Source organism: Delphinus delphis, chromosome 19 (genome assembly GCF_949987515.2).
Source record: "Delphinus delphis chromosome 19, mDelDel1.2, whole genome shotgun sequence".
NCBI lineage: Eukaryota > Metazoa > Chordata > Mammalia > Artiodactyla > Delphinidae > Delphinus > Delphinus delphis.
In genome coordinates this window covers 50,010,669-50,026,006 of record NC_082701.1, presented here as the reverse complement: position 1 = coordinate 50,026,006, position 15,338 = coordinate 50,010,669, and the positions used below count along the sequence as shown (strand labels likewise).

General features: G+C 57.2%; 1 protein-coding gene across 5 annotated transcripts; it reads right to left on the bottom strand.

The window, feature by feature from the left end:
- Nucleotides 1–304: 304 nt before the first annotated feature.
- Nucleotides 305–15,258, bottom strand: CAMTA2 (calmodulin binding transcription activator 2). 5 transcript variants are annotated; one of them, XM_059998604.1, is made up of 23 exons: nucleotides 15,192–15,258; nucleotides 13,794–13,888; nucleotides 13,475–13,578; nucleotides 13,028–13,095; nucleotides 12,810–12,945; nucleotides 12,139–12,210; nucleotides 11,721–11,874; nucleotides 11,243–11,377; nucleotides 9,754–10,694; nucleotides 8,907–9,033; nucleotides 7,082–7,216; nucleotides 5,338–5,453; nucleotides 4,533–4,717; nucleotides 4,152–4,230; nucleotides 3,788–4,010; nucleotides 3,328–3,629; nucleotides 2,061–2,257; nucleotides 1,624–1,807; nucleotides 1,351–1,422; nucleotides 1,215–1,235; nucleotides 862–1,049; nucleotides 603–677; nucleotides 305–503 (listed from the first exon to the last, which is right to left on the bottom strand). In XM_059998604.1, exons 2-23 carry the CDS (start codon nucleotides 13,822–13,824, stop codon nucleotides 440–442), a joined length of 3,609 nt encoding a protein of 1,202 aa, XP_059854587.1. In that variant the 5' UTR covers nucleotides 13,825–13,888; nucleotides 15,192–15,258; the 3' UTR covers nucleotides 305–439. The 5 variants fall into 5 exon arrangements, with proteins under 5 accessions (XP_059854587.1, XP_059854588.1, XP_059854589.1 ...); XM_059998605.1 differs by lacking the exon at nucleotides 1,215–1,235 and having other exon boundaries at nucleotides 12,139–12,225; XM_059998606.1 differs by lacking the exon at nucleotides 1,215–1,235.
- Between the last annotated feature and the right edge of the window lie 80 nt (nucleotides 15,259–15,338).

The following is a 15,338-nucleotide window of genomic DNA, read 5'->3' as shown; positions in this document are numbered from 1 at the left end:
CAGCCCTGAAACACGAGGGGCGTGCGCGTAGCGAAGGCAGAGGTGGGACCGAGGCGGATACATTCAGAGACGCATCGAACAAATAAATAAGGCAAGTCAGGAAGGGGCCGAGGTGGGTACAGGCAGGGAGGGAGCTGTGGAGAAGGGGCAGGCAGGGCTCCGGAGGTCACAGCTGAAGATGCAGGTATGTGGGGCGTGGGTCTTCTGGAGCCAGGGACTAAAAGAGGGGGGGCACGACCCGGAGGGAAGAGGAGAAGGAGCCGGGGGTGGGAAAGGGAGTTCAGCACTTCGGAGGGGGAGGGGGTGGAGACCGAGGACGGGCTCCAAGAGAAGTGACGGGAAAGCTGCCGACAGGGGGCTCCCCCTCCCCCAGAGAGCCCTGTCCCTGTTAAGACTGCAAGAAGCGGCCCCCAGGGTGATGAGAAAGGCAGTGGAGAGGTCAGGTGGCCAGTCCGGGCTGGGGAAGCCCTTCCAGCTCCTGGTTCTGCTTCAATTCCCTCATCCTGCGGAGAAACAAGGAAGGAGTCAGAGGAGACCCGCAGATCGGGGAGGTCGGGTGGGGGAGGTGGCAGGCCCAAATCCAGTGAGGGAAAGGACAGCACCTGTGCCGGCAGCGCCGCAGGAATCTCATGATCTTCCGGGCTGCCTGGTCCTGCTTCTTGGTGAGAAAGGAGCCTCTGGTGGAAGAAAGAAAAGATGAGACCTCACAGGACACTCAGGCATCCTCTGCCCTCCGCCCCTTAGGGACCCTGGCAAGGAAAGGCAGGGGGGCAGGCTGATGAGTGGGGAGTCCACGGACAGTGGGCATGGACACAGTGGGTGGGCAGAGAGGGCCGAAGGGCCAGAGGGCTAACGCCATACTTGTTGCGGGCAGGCAGGGTGCCCGTGGGCCGGTGGGGAGGCCCGGGCCGGCGGCGGTAGGAACGGTAGTGCTGCTGGATGAGCACCGCCGCCCTGCGGCTCTGCTGAAACCGCTTCTGTTCATAGTAGCTTCGGAACTTGCTCTGGATCAGGATGGCCGCCTGGGTCATCTTCTTATAGAGTGCAAACTGCAGGAGTGGGGAGGAAGGGCAGGGGCTGAAATGGACAGAGACCCAAACCCCTGAGGGTCACCCCCAAGTTCAGTTGATGCAAGTCTATTTCTCTAATCCACACACTCATGGAAAGGCTGAATCATCACAGACAACCTCACACCCAGGTCTCACGCCTAATACCTTAAGTGCAATCCAGGTCAGCTTGTGGAGAGAGAAGGGGAGTTAGGGCTCCGGCAGCATTCTGGGTGCTCTGGGCTGGAATGGGTGTGTGTGGGTGTGGGTTGGTAGGTATGCTTTCAAGAGAGGACGGTCTCACCTGCTTGTACTTCCGGTAACAGCGCTGGATCACAGCTGCTGCTACCTCCTGCTGCTCCTTCAGCCGCCGGCCCTAAGGGGAGAGAAGGAGGTCTCAGCACTTAGCTGCCCACCTAACAGACGTGTGACCTAACCTTCCGACTTGCCTGGGGTCCCCGACCCTTCACCCCATCCCAGGCCTGGATGACTGTCGTCCCTCCCAAAGTCCTGGGAACCTGTAATCTCCCCACTCAAGATTGTGTAATTCATCCCCTGAAACACCCAGCCCCCTGACCTTGTACTTTCGGAAGGCTGTCTGGATGACTCGGGCTGCCTCGTACAGTTCCCGCTGCTCGTGATCCGATAGGGTCAGCAGGGCAAAATCACTCTCCATCTTGCCACTGGCGGACGCAGAGAGAAACTCTGCCCAGGAAGGTGCCGGAGGGATAGCCAGGCGACCCCGCTCAAAGGGCAGTTCGCTGCAGGGACAGGGAGAAGGGAGGCCATGGGGCATCTGCAGTCTCTCTTCTCCCACCTGGAGACTGCTGTGAAGGCACAGCCCCAGCAACAGAGCCTGCAGAGTGACTTCAGAACTCAGCAGCCAGTGCCAATCCCCTTTTCAAAGGCCCTGGGGCCTGAGCCAGGATGGAGCTCTGGCCATGAGGAAGTTTCCTCCCTCCCTCCCATGTTCCTCTGAAGAAGGATCTGGAGGCTTTGTCCTGAGCTGGTCACCTGGGAGGGGCTGAGCTGGGGAAATGGTCCACATTCTCCAGGTAGCTGGCCAACCAGGACATGGTCTCGCTGAGCCCCACGGCCCCTGTCCGCTCCCGCATTGGGGCTCCGGCCTCAGGCAGCCCGACAAAGTCCTCCCGTTTAATCCGCTCTGGTGTGGCTTCGATGATCTGCTTGGCCAGTGAGATCATGTCCACCTGGATGGAGGAGAAGCTGGGTGAGCCTTGAGGAGCCCTGACTACCAGCTGTTCCGGCCTGTTCCGGCCAAGGCCGTAGCGTCAGTCCACTTCCTATCTTGTTCCTCCTCTCAGCACCAGACGATGAGGCCTCAGGGACGGCTGTCCCTGCTAACCCTGTCTTTCTCCGCCAGTGTTCCAGATTCATTTACACTTCTTGAGGTCCCACTCAGGAGTACAGCCCTCTGTGTTGAGGCATGGGAAACATGGGCTAGGAAGGACATATACCACATGGGGATTCAGGAGCTGGGCAAATGAAGGGCTTACCCTTCCAGGCTGACTGCCCACTGTCCCACCCGGCCTGCCCCATGCCAGCTCCCACAGACCTGGCCATGCCCGCCACCCCATCCCACTCTCCAAGAATCAGCTCAGAGCCTGCCAATCACACGACACCTTATTGAATGGCTCCAGCCTTGCCTTTGCTCCAGGCCTGAAGCCTGCAGCACTTCCTGCTGGCCACACGTAAAGCAGCCTACCTTGTGGAGCTGTCTACATTTTTTGTACTCCAGTGCTACCCAGTTAATCCCTTAGCAGATATGTCCCCAGTCCTAGCGGAGGAGTACGCTGCTGCACTTGAAGATCCACTCTCTCATGTGTTCATTCATTCCACAAGACTCTCTTAGCTCTTACCCTGTGCAAGCCTCCCACCACCCCGCCCCTTGCCCCAGGTCATTGCCAGATGCTTCCATCTTGCCAACCTCTCTGCTCCTCACTCCTCCCAACTTCCTGCCATTGCTCTCGTTCCCCAAGAACCTTGTCCCTTTGTGGATCAACAAGTAACCCCTACAACCCGGCTCTAACTGAAGATATTCCCCAGAATTTTTAACCCCCGATGCCTCATGACTTCTGAGTCACAAGCTCTGACAGGAGCTAAGCAGAGGATAAACTTGCCTGTCCCTAAATGAGAGTAAATGGCCCCTTCTTCCCAAACTGCAGCCAGACTGATTCTGTTTTATGGAATGGTCGGCATCACCCCACCCCGCGCCCCACTCTACTTCGAGCCCTCATAACTCCATCGGCATAAGCGGTACCGGGATCACGTCCACAGCTGGTGGGCTGTCAGTTTCCGCTGGAGCAGCCCTACCATCTGGGGCCGGTGGGAGAGGAGGCGGTGAGGGTGGGGGCCCTTTGGGGTTGGTGGCTTCATAGTCCATGAGGAGTAGGGGGGCCTCTGGGGCACCAGAGGAGAGCTGGCCTGGGACCATCTCCATAGTAATCTCAGAGGTTGGCAGAGGAGCAGGGGGAGGACTCCCATCCGGGGCACTAGAATAGGCTGATGTGACGGAGAAAGTGCCATCCGATAGCTCCGAAGGCGAGGAGACGCTGCTCAGACCTGCGAGGTGAGGGAAGGGGGTGAGGGCAGAAGGCGCCACCTGCCCCCTTGCTGCTCTTACCTCCCCATCCCCGCTGCCTCCTCTCGCACTCTGTCTCCCACCCTCTGGCTTTCCCCTGGCATGTCCTCCCACCCGCAGTCCCCTCTTAAACCCTCACCAGTGTCTGGGCTGGAGGAGGGCGGCGACAGGGCAAACGGGGGCTCAGCTGAAGCTTCCTGTCTCTGCAGTTCCTCAAGGCAGCGGGCGAGGCGCACGTGACCCCGGGAATGAGCCACGGACAGGGGCAGGCGGCCCAGAGAGTCGGGAATGCTCAGTGCCTGTCTGTTCCAACGGAAAAGGAGCACGGCAGCCTCCAGGTGGCCCAGGGCACAAGCCCACATCTGAGAAGAAGAGGGTGGAGGTGGAGGTGAGGCCTGGGGCCCGTCCTCACTCCTCCCCTGTATCCCTCAGAGGATCTTCCCTTTGAAGAACCGTTCCCATTTCCCATTGCCCACGTGCACTCAGGAACCCAGCATCCTCACCAGAGGAGTGCAAGAGAAATGGTCCACGTTGAGTGGGTCAACCTCTTGCTCTAAGTCCAAGCTTCCGGTCTCCACACTCCTGGAGGGTTTGGGAAAGGGACAACAGGGTCCAGTCAGGGAGAAAGGGCACCCGGTAGGAACTTCAGAATCGAAGGGACTGGGAAGCACTAAGGTCAGTGGGATAAGCAGTCAAAGAGATTAATGAATGTAAGGAGGTCAAGAGGTCAGCGTTGCAAGTCAGGGGACATTAAAACTCCGCCAAGTGCAAACCCTCTTCCAGCCCCTCTTCCTTTCCACAGTGACCCCAGCTCCCACGGCAGGGCTCCAGTTCCTCCTCAGTCCCTGGGCACCCCCGCCCTGCACCCGCTGGCCCCGGCTCACCGCCACTGGCTCAGGGTCTCGATGAGGCGGGCGTAGCCCTGGGCAGCGGCCAGGTGCAGAAGGCTCATGCCCCGGAAGGGGCTTCCATGGGCTAGACGTTCAGGACCCCTCCAGGGGGAGCGTGGGATCATGCTCTCTACCAGGACTACCACCCGTGCCTCGAACCCAGGTCCCTGGCCTTCATCCTGTGGTGCACACACCCTTAGGTAGAGACGTGAGCATCCCCAGCCTGGGATGGCCTTAGCCACCCCACGCCTGTCCTCTCAGCTTCCAGTTCTGCCCTCTCCCCACACGTCCCAGTCTAGGTTCCCACCACTCGGATCTCTGATGGCCCATCAGTCCTCCCAGTTCAAGTTCCTGGGTGTCCCCCCCGCCCACAGGCAGCTTCCTCCAGGCCAGACCTCACACCCACTTGCCCATGTTGTGCCTTCACTCTGGCTCAGATCAGTGCCATATCCACAGATGACTTCCCCCACTCAGAACTCAGAGTCCTCTCCCAGCCTTCTTCCCTCCAAGACCTGGGACCCCCAGAGCACTGAGCCCCAACTCCCTGGATCCCCTCCTCCACCCTCTCCCTCACCTCCACCCTCCTTCAGGCCAGAAATAGTCTGAAGCCTGTCATGCCAAGAGGGTGCCCAGAATAGCCACTCTTGCTGCGGGGCGGGGGTGGGAGCAGGATGGCGTCAGGGACAGGGAGGAGGGCTGGCTGGGGCCGGAGAGCTAGGGGAGTCACACACTAGAGCCTATTTCTAAGGAAAACCCTCCCCCTGCTCCCTACCGTCGAGTGCCCTCCTCGTGGAGGTACCTGAATCGGAGGGGCATCAGGACCCCGGTAGGGGGCCTGGCCAGCTGCTGCAATCTCTGCCATCCGCTTCTCCATCTGCTCCAGTCGCTCCAGGATGGACATCCGGAACTGGTTGTCTGAGAGGGAGTGGACATGGGGGCTCAGTGGGCAGAGTCTAGGGGATGCCCTGGACACCAAAACTGGACCCTGTTCCAGAGTCTGGGTGGTGAAGACACAATCATATCCTTTCCTCCTCTCCAAACAATGGCCCTTTACCCACCCACCTTCTGAATACAGCCCCCCATGACCAGTCCTCAAACTAGGGGTCTTCATACTATCCATCGACCTAGGACCTGAATCCAGAACCAAGACTGTGTCCTTCAAGACACACAGACAGTAGGACTCCCCATAGGGAATCCAGCCCTAGCTGCACCAGATCTCTCTCACACACTGACACACACACACACACACACACACACACACACACACACACACACACACACGTTCCCAGCCTTCTCCCAGGTGACAGTTCTGTCCCTTCTTGCTCCAGACACTACCTCTGTAGTCGGCTGGGGCTCAAGGCCTCCAGGGTCCCTCCTCTGTGTTAACCACTGCCCCAAAGAGCTCAGAGACTGTGATTTGAAAAGCACTGCCCCCTCCTCCTGGCCCCCCGCAGCTGTCCACAAAGAGGATGGCGGGGAGGGGAGGCGACAGAGATGGATGGTCACATCCATTCCTCCTCCTCCTCCCCCACCCCATGCACAAACGCACATGCACACGTCCCAAGCTATATCTGTTCCCTCCTGAGATCACACAAGGACAAGGAGGGGAGGCAGGAGGGAGTCAGAGCCATGGGGAAACAGAGAAACCGGTGCAGACTGGGGATGTTCTGAGATGCCAGGACAGAAGGGCATGAAGGTAGAGGGGACAGTGGGGAGGAGGTGGAGAGGCATGAGCAGAGACTCAGGTGTGACAGGAGAGTGTGGAAAAGATGAACAAGGAAAGGAGAGAAAGCACAAAGGAGATCTGGGGGACGTACCAAATAGGCGATAAGGAAGAGGGGAAGTGAAGACAAGGGTCCTAGGAGAAATGGAAAGAAGAGGGAGGCAGGAGACCCACAGGAGAGATGGTAAAGCACAGATTAGATAGGGACAGGAGGAGACGGAGAAAAGCAAACCTTGAGAAAGAAGCAGATGTGGAGAGAAACAATTCTGAAAGCCACAGGAGGGATAACCAGTAAAAGGGACAAACACAGTTCTGAATTTAAACAAATGCACACACGTACACACATACATGTGTATGTATGTGCACCTCTGTATAAAAAAATATATTAAAGGTGCTGTATGTTACTGAGCAATGTTATAGTCAATTTTCATTTTCTACTTTGTGCTTTTCTGTAATTTCAAAATTTCCTATAATAAATGCCTATCTTTATAATTAGAGGAAAAATGGTAAGAAAGTGTAAATACGTGTTTAGGTACATATATGCACTCATGTGTGTCCCATGTATGTTGCTCTACACCCTGTCGCTGCCCCTCCCATCCTCTGAGATGCAGAGGACAGGACAAGCACTGGGACAAAGCTGGCTCCAAGATTTATAGGGAAGAGGAGATGAAGGAAGCTTGCTGCCTCATTCAGAAATGACCAATGAAGCAGGAGCTGGGAAGAGCAGTAAAGCAGGGGCAAGGCAGTGGCTGCCTGAGTCCTGAGGGGTCTAGGAGCATGACATGCTCAAAGGTGTGGGGTCAGAGGGCTGGGTACTCACCGTCCAGTGACAACCAGTCAAGCTGAGTACTAGGCAGTGACAGGAATCGGCGGGCTCGATACTCAAAGAGCACAGAAGCAGAAAGGGGTCCCTCCCGCCCTGCCACCTGCAAAGACACCAGCCCAACCTCATGGGCTGGGGAGGGCAAGGATCAGCGAGGGGGCTCTCTTTCCTGGGCTCTTTCTCTGACCCCCTGTGTCAGGGTCACAGGTGATCATTTCACATCTACCCTACTCCCCCTGCTGTGGGCCCCAGAGGCTCCTGGCTTCAGTGGCCTTGGCACTAACTGGGGAGGGATTCCCTTCATTTGAGAACTTAATACCTACTATAGGCCAGAGACCCCTTGGATTCTAGACTCTGTACTTAAGGATGTTATTGTGCAGCACCAAGGTATAGAAGCAGAGGATCAAGAAACACCTATACTTATAAACAATTTGATGATGGTGAAATCTCTTGATTCCCCAAGATCAAGGTCCATAGGTCATAACCCTGTTACTAAGATGCGGGAAAGGAATTAGCTGCTCACCAACAGGGCCTAATAAGAGCTCTTTCCCAGGGTCTCAATGTCTATAGCCTTGAGAATGAAACCACCAGGCCCTGGCCCCAAGACCAGAAGCTGAGACTCCCAATTCCTAGCTTCTCTGGTCTCAGCCCCTCTCCTGCAATCCACCATTAAACAGGGCTGTTGAGACTGGGGGAGGACACACTCATAGACAGCAAAGCTGTCAACCTGTCACTCTAGTGGTCCTTAGGGTCCCACAGCAACATTGCTGAGTGCCGGGTAAGGGGCAAAGTTGGTGGCAAAAGGGCAGAGATGAGCCTTGGCAATGACATCTAGACCGGGGCTGTCCAAAAGAACTTTTCCTCAGTGATAGAAACATTCTGCATCTGCACTGTCCAATAGGGTAGCACCAGCACATGTGGCCACTGAGCACCTAAAATATGGTTAGTGTGATGGAAGAAGTGAATTTTAGGGCTTCCCTGGTGGCACAGTGGTTAAAAATCTACCTACCAATGCAAGGGAAAGGTTTGAGCCCTGGCCTGGGAAGGGCATCCCACATGCCACGGAGCAACTAAGCCCGTGCGCCACAACTACCGAGCCTGAGCTCTACAGCCCGCAAGCCACAACTACTGAGCCCACGTGCCACAACTACTGAAGCCTGCGCACCTAGAGTCCGTGCTCCACAACGAGAGAAAGCCATGACAATGAGAAGCCCGCGCACCACAACGAAGAGTAGCCCCCTCTCACCGCAACTAGAGAAAGCCCGCGCACAGTAACGAAAACCCAACACAGCCAAAGGAAAAAAAAAATTAATTTAAAAAAAAAAAAGAAGTGAATTTTAAATTTTATTTAATTTTAATTCATTTCAATAGGCACATGTGGCTAATGGCCACCATATTGGACAGCACAGGTCTAGAAGCCAATGTCCTTCAGTCCCAAGACTGGTTGGAGGAGACCAACATCTCTCCTTTCTCATTCTCCTAAGAACTCCCTGGATTGGAGCCAGAGGGCCTGGACAGACATTAGAGACTCCTTGGGTCAAATGCCTGACCTTATAGGAGGGGAGGCCAAGGACCTAAAAAAGGAACAGACTTACCCAAGGTCACCAGTCAGCTAAGAAGTAGATTTCTTAGACCAGAACTAGACCTTCTGACACCTAAGCTCAGAGTCATCTGCCTGCTGGTGGACCACAGGGCTCAGCCCCAGGACTGGATGAGGTCTTTCCACTCTCAGGAACAACCCAACACATTTGTTCCCAGGTCTTCCTGGAAGTCCTAACTGTCCTATCTTAGTCCCTTCCCCTACCATTCCCAGTCCCCATACCGGGACAGTAGCAGCGTAAGACACCAGGCTGGACAAGTGAGGCTGGCACTGCGATGTGATCGAAGACGCAGGAGTAATGCTCGGCGGCCTCTGTCCAAGGTCCTGTGATGAGCACCTTGACCCCACCCTGCAGACGGAAGTCAGAGAGCAGTGTGACTGGAGCTCTCTCTGTTGATTATCCCTTCACTCAGTCACTCATTCATTCATTCAGACCCTGAGAGAGAGGATCTACTGTCCTCTGTACACCCCTGGGTCTGGGGTGCAGGGATTGGACAGGACCCAGTAGAGTGAACTCAACCCACTGTCCCTTCTCCCCATGCTCCTGTCCTCTACCTGAATCTGCCAGAAATGGGGAACTCATTGCCTCTCCCAAGGCTACCAACCCATTTGCAGATAGCTGTCACTGGAAGGAAGTCCTTTTCTCAGGCCCCCTCTGGACCCCCACTGTAGTTCCTGCTTTCCCTCCCTGGAGCAGCAAAAAGCAGAACTTCTCCACTGCTGAACACAGTCTTTCAGCTTCCCAAAGTCTGCAATCACATCCCAGTTGTATTTTCTCTTCCCCAGGCTGAGCTGTCCCAGTCCCTCCCTGGCCCCACCCCACTCCATGAAACAGTCACCAAGGAATGAAGTCCCCTGGGGCACTTGAGGGACTCACACAATCACAATTCACAGGTAGAAGGAGGAGGGAGGGAGAAAGGGTTAGTCAGAGGGCCTATGAAAACAGGAAGCGAGCTACACTCTATGAGGTTGGGAAGAGAACTAAGCAGCCGTGGGAACTGAGGGAAACTAGGTCACAGACCACAGGGTAAGAGGGATGCAGGAGGGAGGAGAGAAGCCTGAGACTCACCTCAGGGTAGGACCACTCTGGGGAGAAGTCTGTGATGGTGCTAAGAGCAGGAGAGAGCTGGGGGGCTGGGGCAGGGCCACTCGGAGCTTCGTCACTGATGAGTTCTCCCATGAGCTCAGGGAATGATGAAAGACTGAAGGGCTCCAGTTCACTGGCCCCACCAGCTCCTCCAAACAAGGCCTCTCCTCTTCCTACTCTGCCTGATGGCTCCAAGGGGGCAGGTGAGGGTGTGGGTGAAGGAGGGGGTGAAGGTACAGGTGGGGCAGCCCCCTGGGCCTTGCGCTCCTCCCCACTGTCATCATCTTGAATGAAGAAGCAGTTTCCTCTTCTCCCGCCTGCTCTGGGCTGTGGAGCGGGACCCCGAGCAGCTGCCTGGGGCTCCAGGGCAGCAGCGGGCTCTAGGGCAGGACAAGGGGTATGGGCAGCCTCTGTCTCAGGGAAGTCTGGGCTTACCCCCTGCCCTCCTCCATACGTCTGGCCCCTCTGTGGGCTGTTGAGAAAACGATCCGGGTCAAAGGCAGGGCTGGGAGGAGCTGGCGGGGCAGAGGGCTCAGAGCCTACGACTACAGCCAAGCTCATGGAAGGCCTAGGATCGGCCTGGGAAGCCAAGTGCCTAGTGGGCGTCAAGCCCCCAGTTCGCTGCTCCAGTCCCGTCAGGAGGAGGATAGCGGTGCCTCCTGTCGAAGAACCCCCTCGGGAGGTGGGAGGGCTAGGTCTGATCTCTAGGGGTTCCGCAAAGCCGGAAGAAGAGGAGGAAGAGGAAGAAGAAGATGGGGAGGTATGTGCCTTGGGGAGCTCTGAGGGAAGTGGGGCTATCAGTGGAGGGGGTTCAGGGGGATGGGGATGGGGGACAGAGGTCAGGGTTAAAGCTCGGGGCTCCACTTTGGGAGAGATGATGCGGTGTTTCGTGCTGCTGCATTTGTGGGTAAGGCTCCCAGAACCTGCAGTGGAAGGGGTGGTGGGGAGAGAAGGGATACGACACATCTTTCTCCAGCCTTCCCTTACTGGAAAGCTTTCATGCATTTCCTGAGATGTCACTAAATACCAGAGGTGTCATACTGATTATGGCCACTGGGAGGCGGCAGAAATATTTCTCCTCCCCCTCCCTCCCCCTGGAGGAGCACTGCAGGAGAGGATAGAGGGCTTGGCGGAATAGCTGAGAGAAATAGGTAAAGGCATAGAAAAAGGACAAAAGAACAGAACCAAGTGGGTACCAACTAAGAATAAAGCTGAGCCTGTGTGTAAGTGGTAGTGCTGGGGTGGCCAGGAGCAGCTTTATGAAGAAAGCAAATAGAGAGCCTGGGCTGCCAGGAATCAAGCAAAAAGAACTGGGCAGTGTGCAGATGGGAAGGCCTCTGCTCATCTGGCCCATCTTTCTGGAACATGCAAAAGACATGCAAATAAGCATGCAAATCCCAGCTATCCCCCTGGTGTGAGTAAGGGCAGCACACTAGGAGGGAGGAGGGTTCCAAGGTCAGGGGTCACTAACCAAGGCCTCCACTGCAGAGACAGGCGTGAGTTCGGGGTGCAGGCTTGGTCGGGTGGGTGTCCAGGATCTGCTGCACCAGCTGCTCTACAGAGAACTCCTCTGTCCCGTTCCCACAGCTCCACTTGATGCCATGAACTAGAGGAGAGTTGGCAGGAAGTGCTATGGGACCCCCATAAAATAGTCACCAGGGAATCCTGATGGCTCTTCCAAGCACCTGAGATGCTCTGAGACTTCTGGCCAGGTGAACAGAGGCCAGCAGCCTCAAGACAGCTCCCATAGCTCACAGCTGCCCTCCATATTCCAACACCTTAGATCACACCAGGGACCCTGGTACCCACCCACCCACCCAGGAAAGACCCCTCCTGGCTTGGGGGGAAATGGTCACCCCACAGACTCCTGAGTATAGAACCCTGGCCCCTTTGGGAGCTCCCTATGTCCACTTTCCCCATTGAGAGCTGTCCTAGCCCTGCTGCCTTACACATGGGCTTCAGCTGTCCCAACAGCTCCTCCCGGGACCACTTGAGCCACTCTCGACGGTCGCTGCTGATGGAACAAAAGATGGGGCTGCAGCCCTTTCCACAATCCTCCAGGGCTGGGACGTTCAGGTAGTGCACAAGGACGATGTCAGGGTTCTGAGAGCACAAGGGTACATGCAGAGTGCTATGGGGGGGGTCCTGCCGCCCAGGGGTTCAGCCTCCTAGTCCTCACTTTCTTCACAGGCACCCCCAACCTCACCCCCCAAGTTCTGGCTCTCTCCATCCCCAAACCCCTTTCTCTTCTTCCCAGTCTCCTTTTCCCACTCAGAACCTAGTCATCCTTCCACTGCATTCTTGCAGGCCCCCACCTCCCTCAAAGAGCCAGGCAGACTCTGTCTCCCTGAGCTCTTCCATCCTCACCTGGAGCAGCCAGTAGCAGCGCCGATGGAATGTGGGGACGATGGAAGAGTGAACGTAGCAGCCATAGAGACACTGCCAGGAGACAGGCTGGGGTGGGGGGAGGGCTAGTCTGCTCCCCAACTCTTCCTCTGTTCAGTCCCTTTGCAGGAATCCCAATCTTTCCACCAGTTCCTCTTTCACCCTCACCCACCCCCACCTATTCCCCACACCTTTCAAATCCCAGTACCCCAAGTCACCCCCGGACGGAGAGGAGGGAACAGTGGGGCCAGGGCCTTACAACAAGGACCAGATTTGCCATATGGGACCATCCAAAAATCAGAGGGCATGGCAACAACGCATCCAAGATGAGGAGCAATGATTTGAGGGAAGTGAAACCTGTGCTTAGAGGGTCAGTACTCGGACCCCTGCGGGAAATGCAAGAGAAGTAAGGGGATTGGGCATCTGTGTCCTCCAGAGGGAGGTGTGGCCTAAGTCCTGGAGAATTGGGTCACGGAGGGAAATGGGAAGCAGAGAGTAGGCTAAGCAACCACCTAGCGGATCCAAAGTGAGTGAGAAGGGAAGAGTGACTGGGAGGGTGGTAGACAGAGAATGTCACCAAGCCCTGGCAGGGCTGGAACCCAGCTAGCGGGGAGAAGGAGGACCAGGGCAGGTGAGCTGGAGGCCTCGCTTACCTCCATGCCCTGGACCTTCAGCTTCATGTGGTCCTCTCGGGTGGTCTTCCCGTCCTTCCGCTTCTTCCAGAGGTAACCATCCTTCCGGTATTTCACCTTCTTGCGGTTGTAGAGGATAATAGAGCCATTCTGAGGCCTGAGAAGGGAAGGATTGGCCTCGAGTTCTGTGTACAGAACCCAGGATCCCTGCCACTCCCCACCTTCACAAAAGTTCTCACCTTGTCTTGGGTGCACAGGATAGCCACTCATCATGCTTCTCGAAGGTGATCAAGTAGGATGCAATCTCCTGCAGGAGAAGAGGCACTCAGGTGGGTGTCCCCTTTCCAAAGTCTCAGGCTGGCCTCTTGGTCTTTCCCATCTATACCTCGGGGATAACAACAGCGTCTGCTCTACAGCGTCCTTGGAGGACTGAATGAGATAATGCAGGACAAGTACTGAGCACAGTGCTTGGTTTGTAGGAAATACTTTGTAAGTGGTAGGTAGTATCTTTACACAGGTGGATATGCCAAGGAGAAGCGAGCTACTACAAGGTGCAGGGCTTTATACCTCTCCTATGATCCTCAAAGAGCCTAGAGAATGTCGACAGGCACAGCAAGACCCCCATTCACACTCCTCCAGCCCACCAGGCCCTGCTACGCCCTAATCCCCCAGGCTCCCTAGAAAACCTCATTTGTATTCCACCGGAGCCGCTCTGGAGGCAGCAGCGCACAGCGAGGAAGACACTCCAGCAGCTTCTTGGGTAGAAAGATCTTCAGGTGGTGGCTGTTCTCTAGAGAGGATGAGAAGGGAGGACTTAGGGCGCTGCTCCTGATATCCCTGTGATAATCCAGGGGAAAAGGGCCAAATCCAGAGCATGGGGCGGGGCGGGGTGGGAGGGTGGGATGAAATGATGACAAGGAGAGCAGGGATCCAAGAATTAGGTCACCACCACTTGGGGAGAAAAAAAGGCTGTGCCCAAACTGGGAACCTGGATTGTGAACTCACCAGCAACCTCGGTGGTGTCCTTGGTATTCATGGTGAGGGCTCCAGGGGGCAAGGTCACCCCCGGCCTGAGGGGCCGGGGGGAGGGGGAGTCTGTGCTGGGAAGGGAGAGAACAAGGTCATGGCAGAAGCCTCCACACTATCCAGGATGAGGAGGATGAGGTAGGAGACCAGGTACAGAACTGGGTCGTGATATCTAAGAAAGATGAGGAAGCGAGAGGAAGGGCCTGGACTATGATGTCAGAGTACAGCCAGGGAATGGAGGAGAGGGCAAACCCAGACATGGTGCCAGGAACCAACACGAGCGGGAGACACAACAGAACAGAGTAATCAGGAAGAGACCGGCAGGGTGGGGGAGGGGAGAAGGCCGGCGGGGCTGGCGTTGGGCTCTTGCGGGTCTGGGGCTACGGTGAGGTCAGGTCCTGGGGCTGGGACTCAGAGCATCCGGTTCTTGGAGGATGCTTTGGCAAATGAGAGCCTGGATGCTGGGGGCAGGGCAGGAGATCTAAGTCCGGGTGGAGAGCTAGGCCTTAGAAGACACACCCTGAGTTACTTCTCTATTTGATTTTTTCGAAGGTGAAGGGCAGATCTGACAACTGATCTTAACCTACACCCTTCCCTCCAGATTGGTCAGGGCCTGGTAGAATGTGGGCTAGACACCAGGACCCAGCTACCCACCCTCAGGACAACCCATCCTCCATTCTGAGGCTGACCGCCCTGTGCACCCCGCCGCACTTCTCTCCCCAAAGCCTCTGCCTCCCTCGGCCTCCAGGCCCACTCTAGCCCATCTACCACTCTGGCTCCAGCCTGAGCCCCCACCCTCCGGGGGAACAGATGGAGGCTGGAGGATGCTCTCAGCGCGGGCTCCACCAGGTGTCCGGGGATGGGGAGGAGGAAGAGGCCCGTCCGAGCTCGGCTGTGAGCACTGGAGCCTGGGCTGTGGTAAGGACTCCGCCCTAGGGCGCAGGTGCGCAGTCCTGGATGGGGAGCCGGTCAGGGTGCGAAGCGGGCCCGGGGGCGGCCCCCCCACGGCGGGGCGGTGGTCCCCGGAGACGCTTCGAGGTGGGAGGGTCCCGCCTCCCTCCCGCACGGAGGGATGTCCTGCAGGAGATGCGGAGCAAAGTCCGCGGACGCGCGGCGGGCAAGGGACAGTGCGGGTGCCGGGGTGCGGGGGTCCCCGGGACGGTCCTGCCCGGCAGGTCCGCCGTGGGGCCCTGCGCCGAGCTGCGCCGAGCTGCGCCGAGCTGCGCCCCCTGGCGCGGGGAAGGAGGACGGAAGCGGGGAGTGGGGGCGAACCGGGAGAGAGCCGGTGGTCCCCGGCGCGGCGCGCAACGTCCGGGCCGGTGGAGCTGCGCCCCCTGGCGCGGGGCGGAGAGGCGGGAGAGAGGCCCCGGCTCTTACCTCCCGGGGTCCCGCGGGTGACGGCGGCAGCGGCCATTCTACCCCACACCGACCCCCCCCAGCGCCGGCTGACAGCGGCGTCCGACGTCACTGCGCACGGGGCGGGGCCTCCCAATTAAGGGGATGGGGGTCGGGACGAGAACCTGG

Bases quoted from the DNA above. Each gene is read 5' to 3' on its own strand.
- CAMTA2 (XM_059998604.1), bottom strand. From the start codon at position 13,824: ATGAATACCAAGGACACCACCGAGGTTGCTG. The intron at 9,034-9,753 runs GTGAGTCTCAGG...TTCCGTCTGCAG, and splicing joins CAGAGTGGTCCTACCCTGAG to GGTGGGGTCAAGGTGCTCAT. The intron at 1,050-1,214 runs GTATTAGGCGTG...CCACTCCTGCAG, and splicing joins TGACCTGGATTGCACTTAAG to TTTGCACTCTATAAGAAGAT.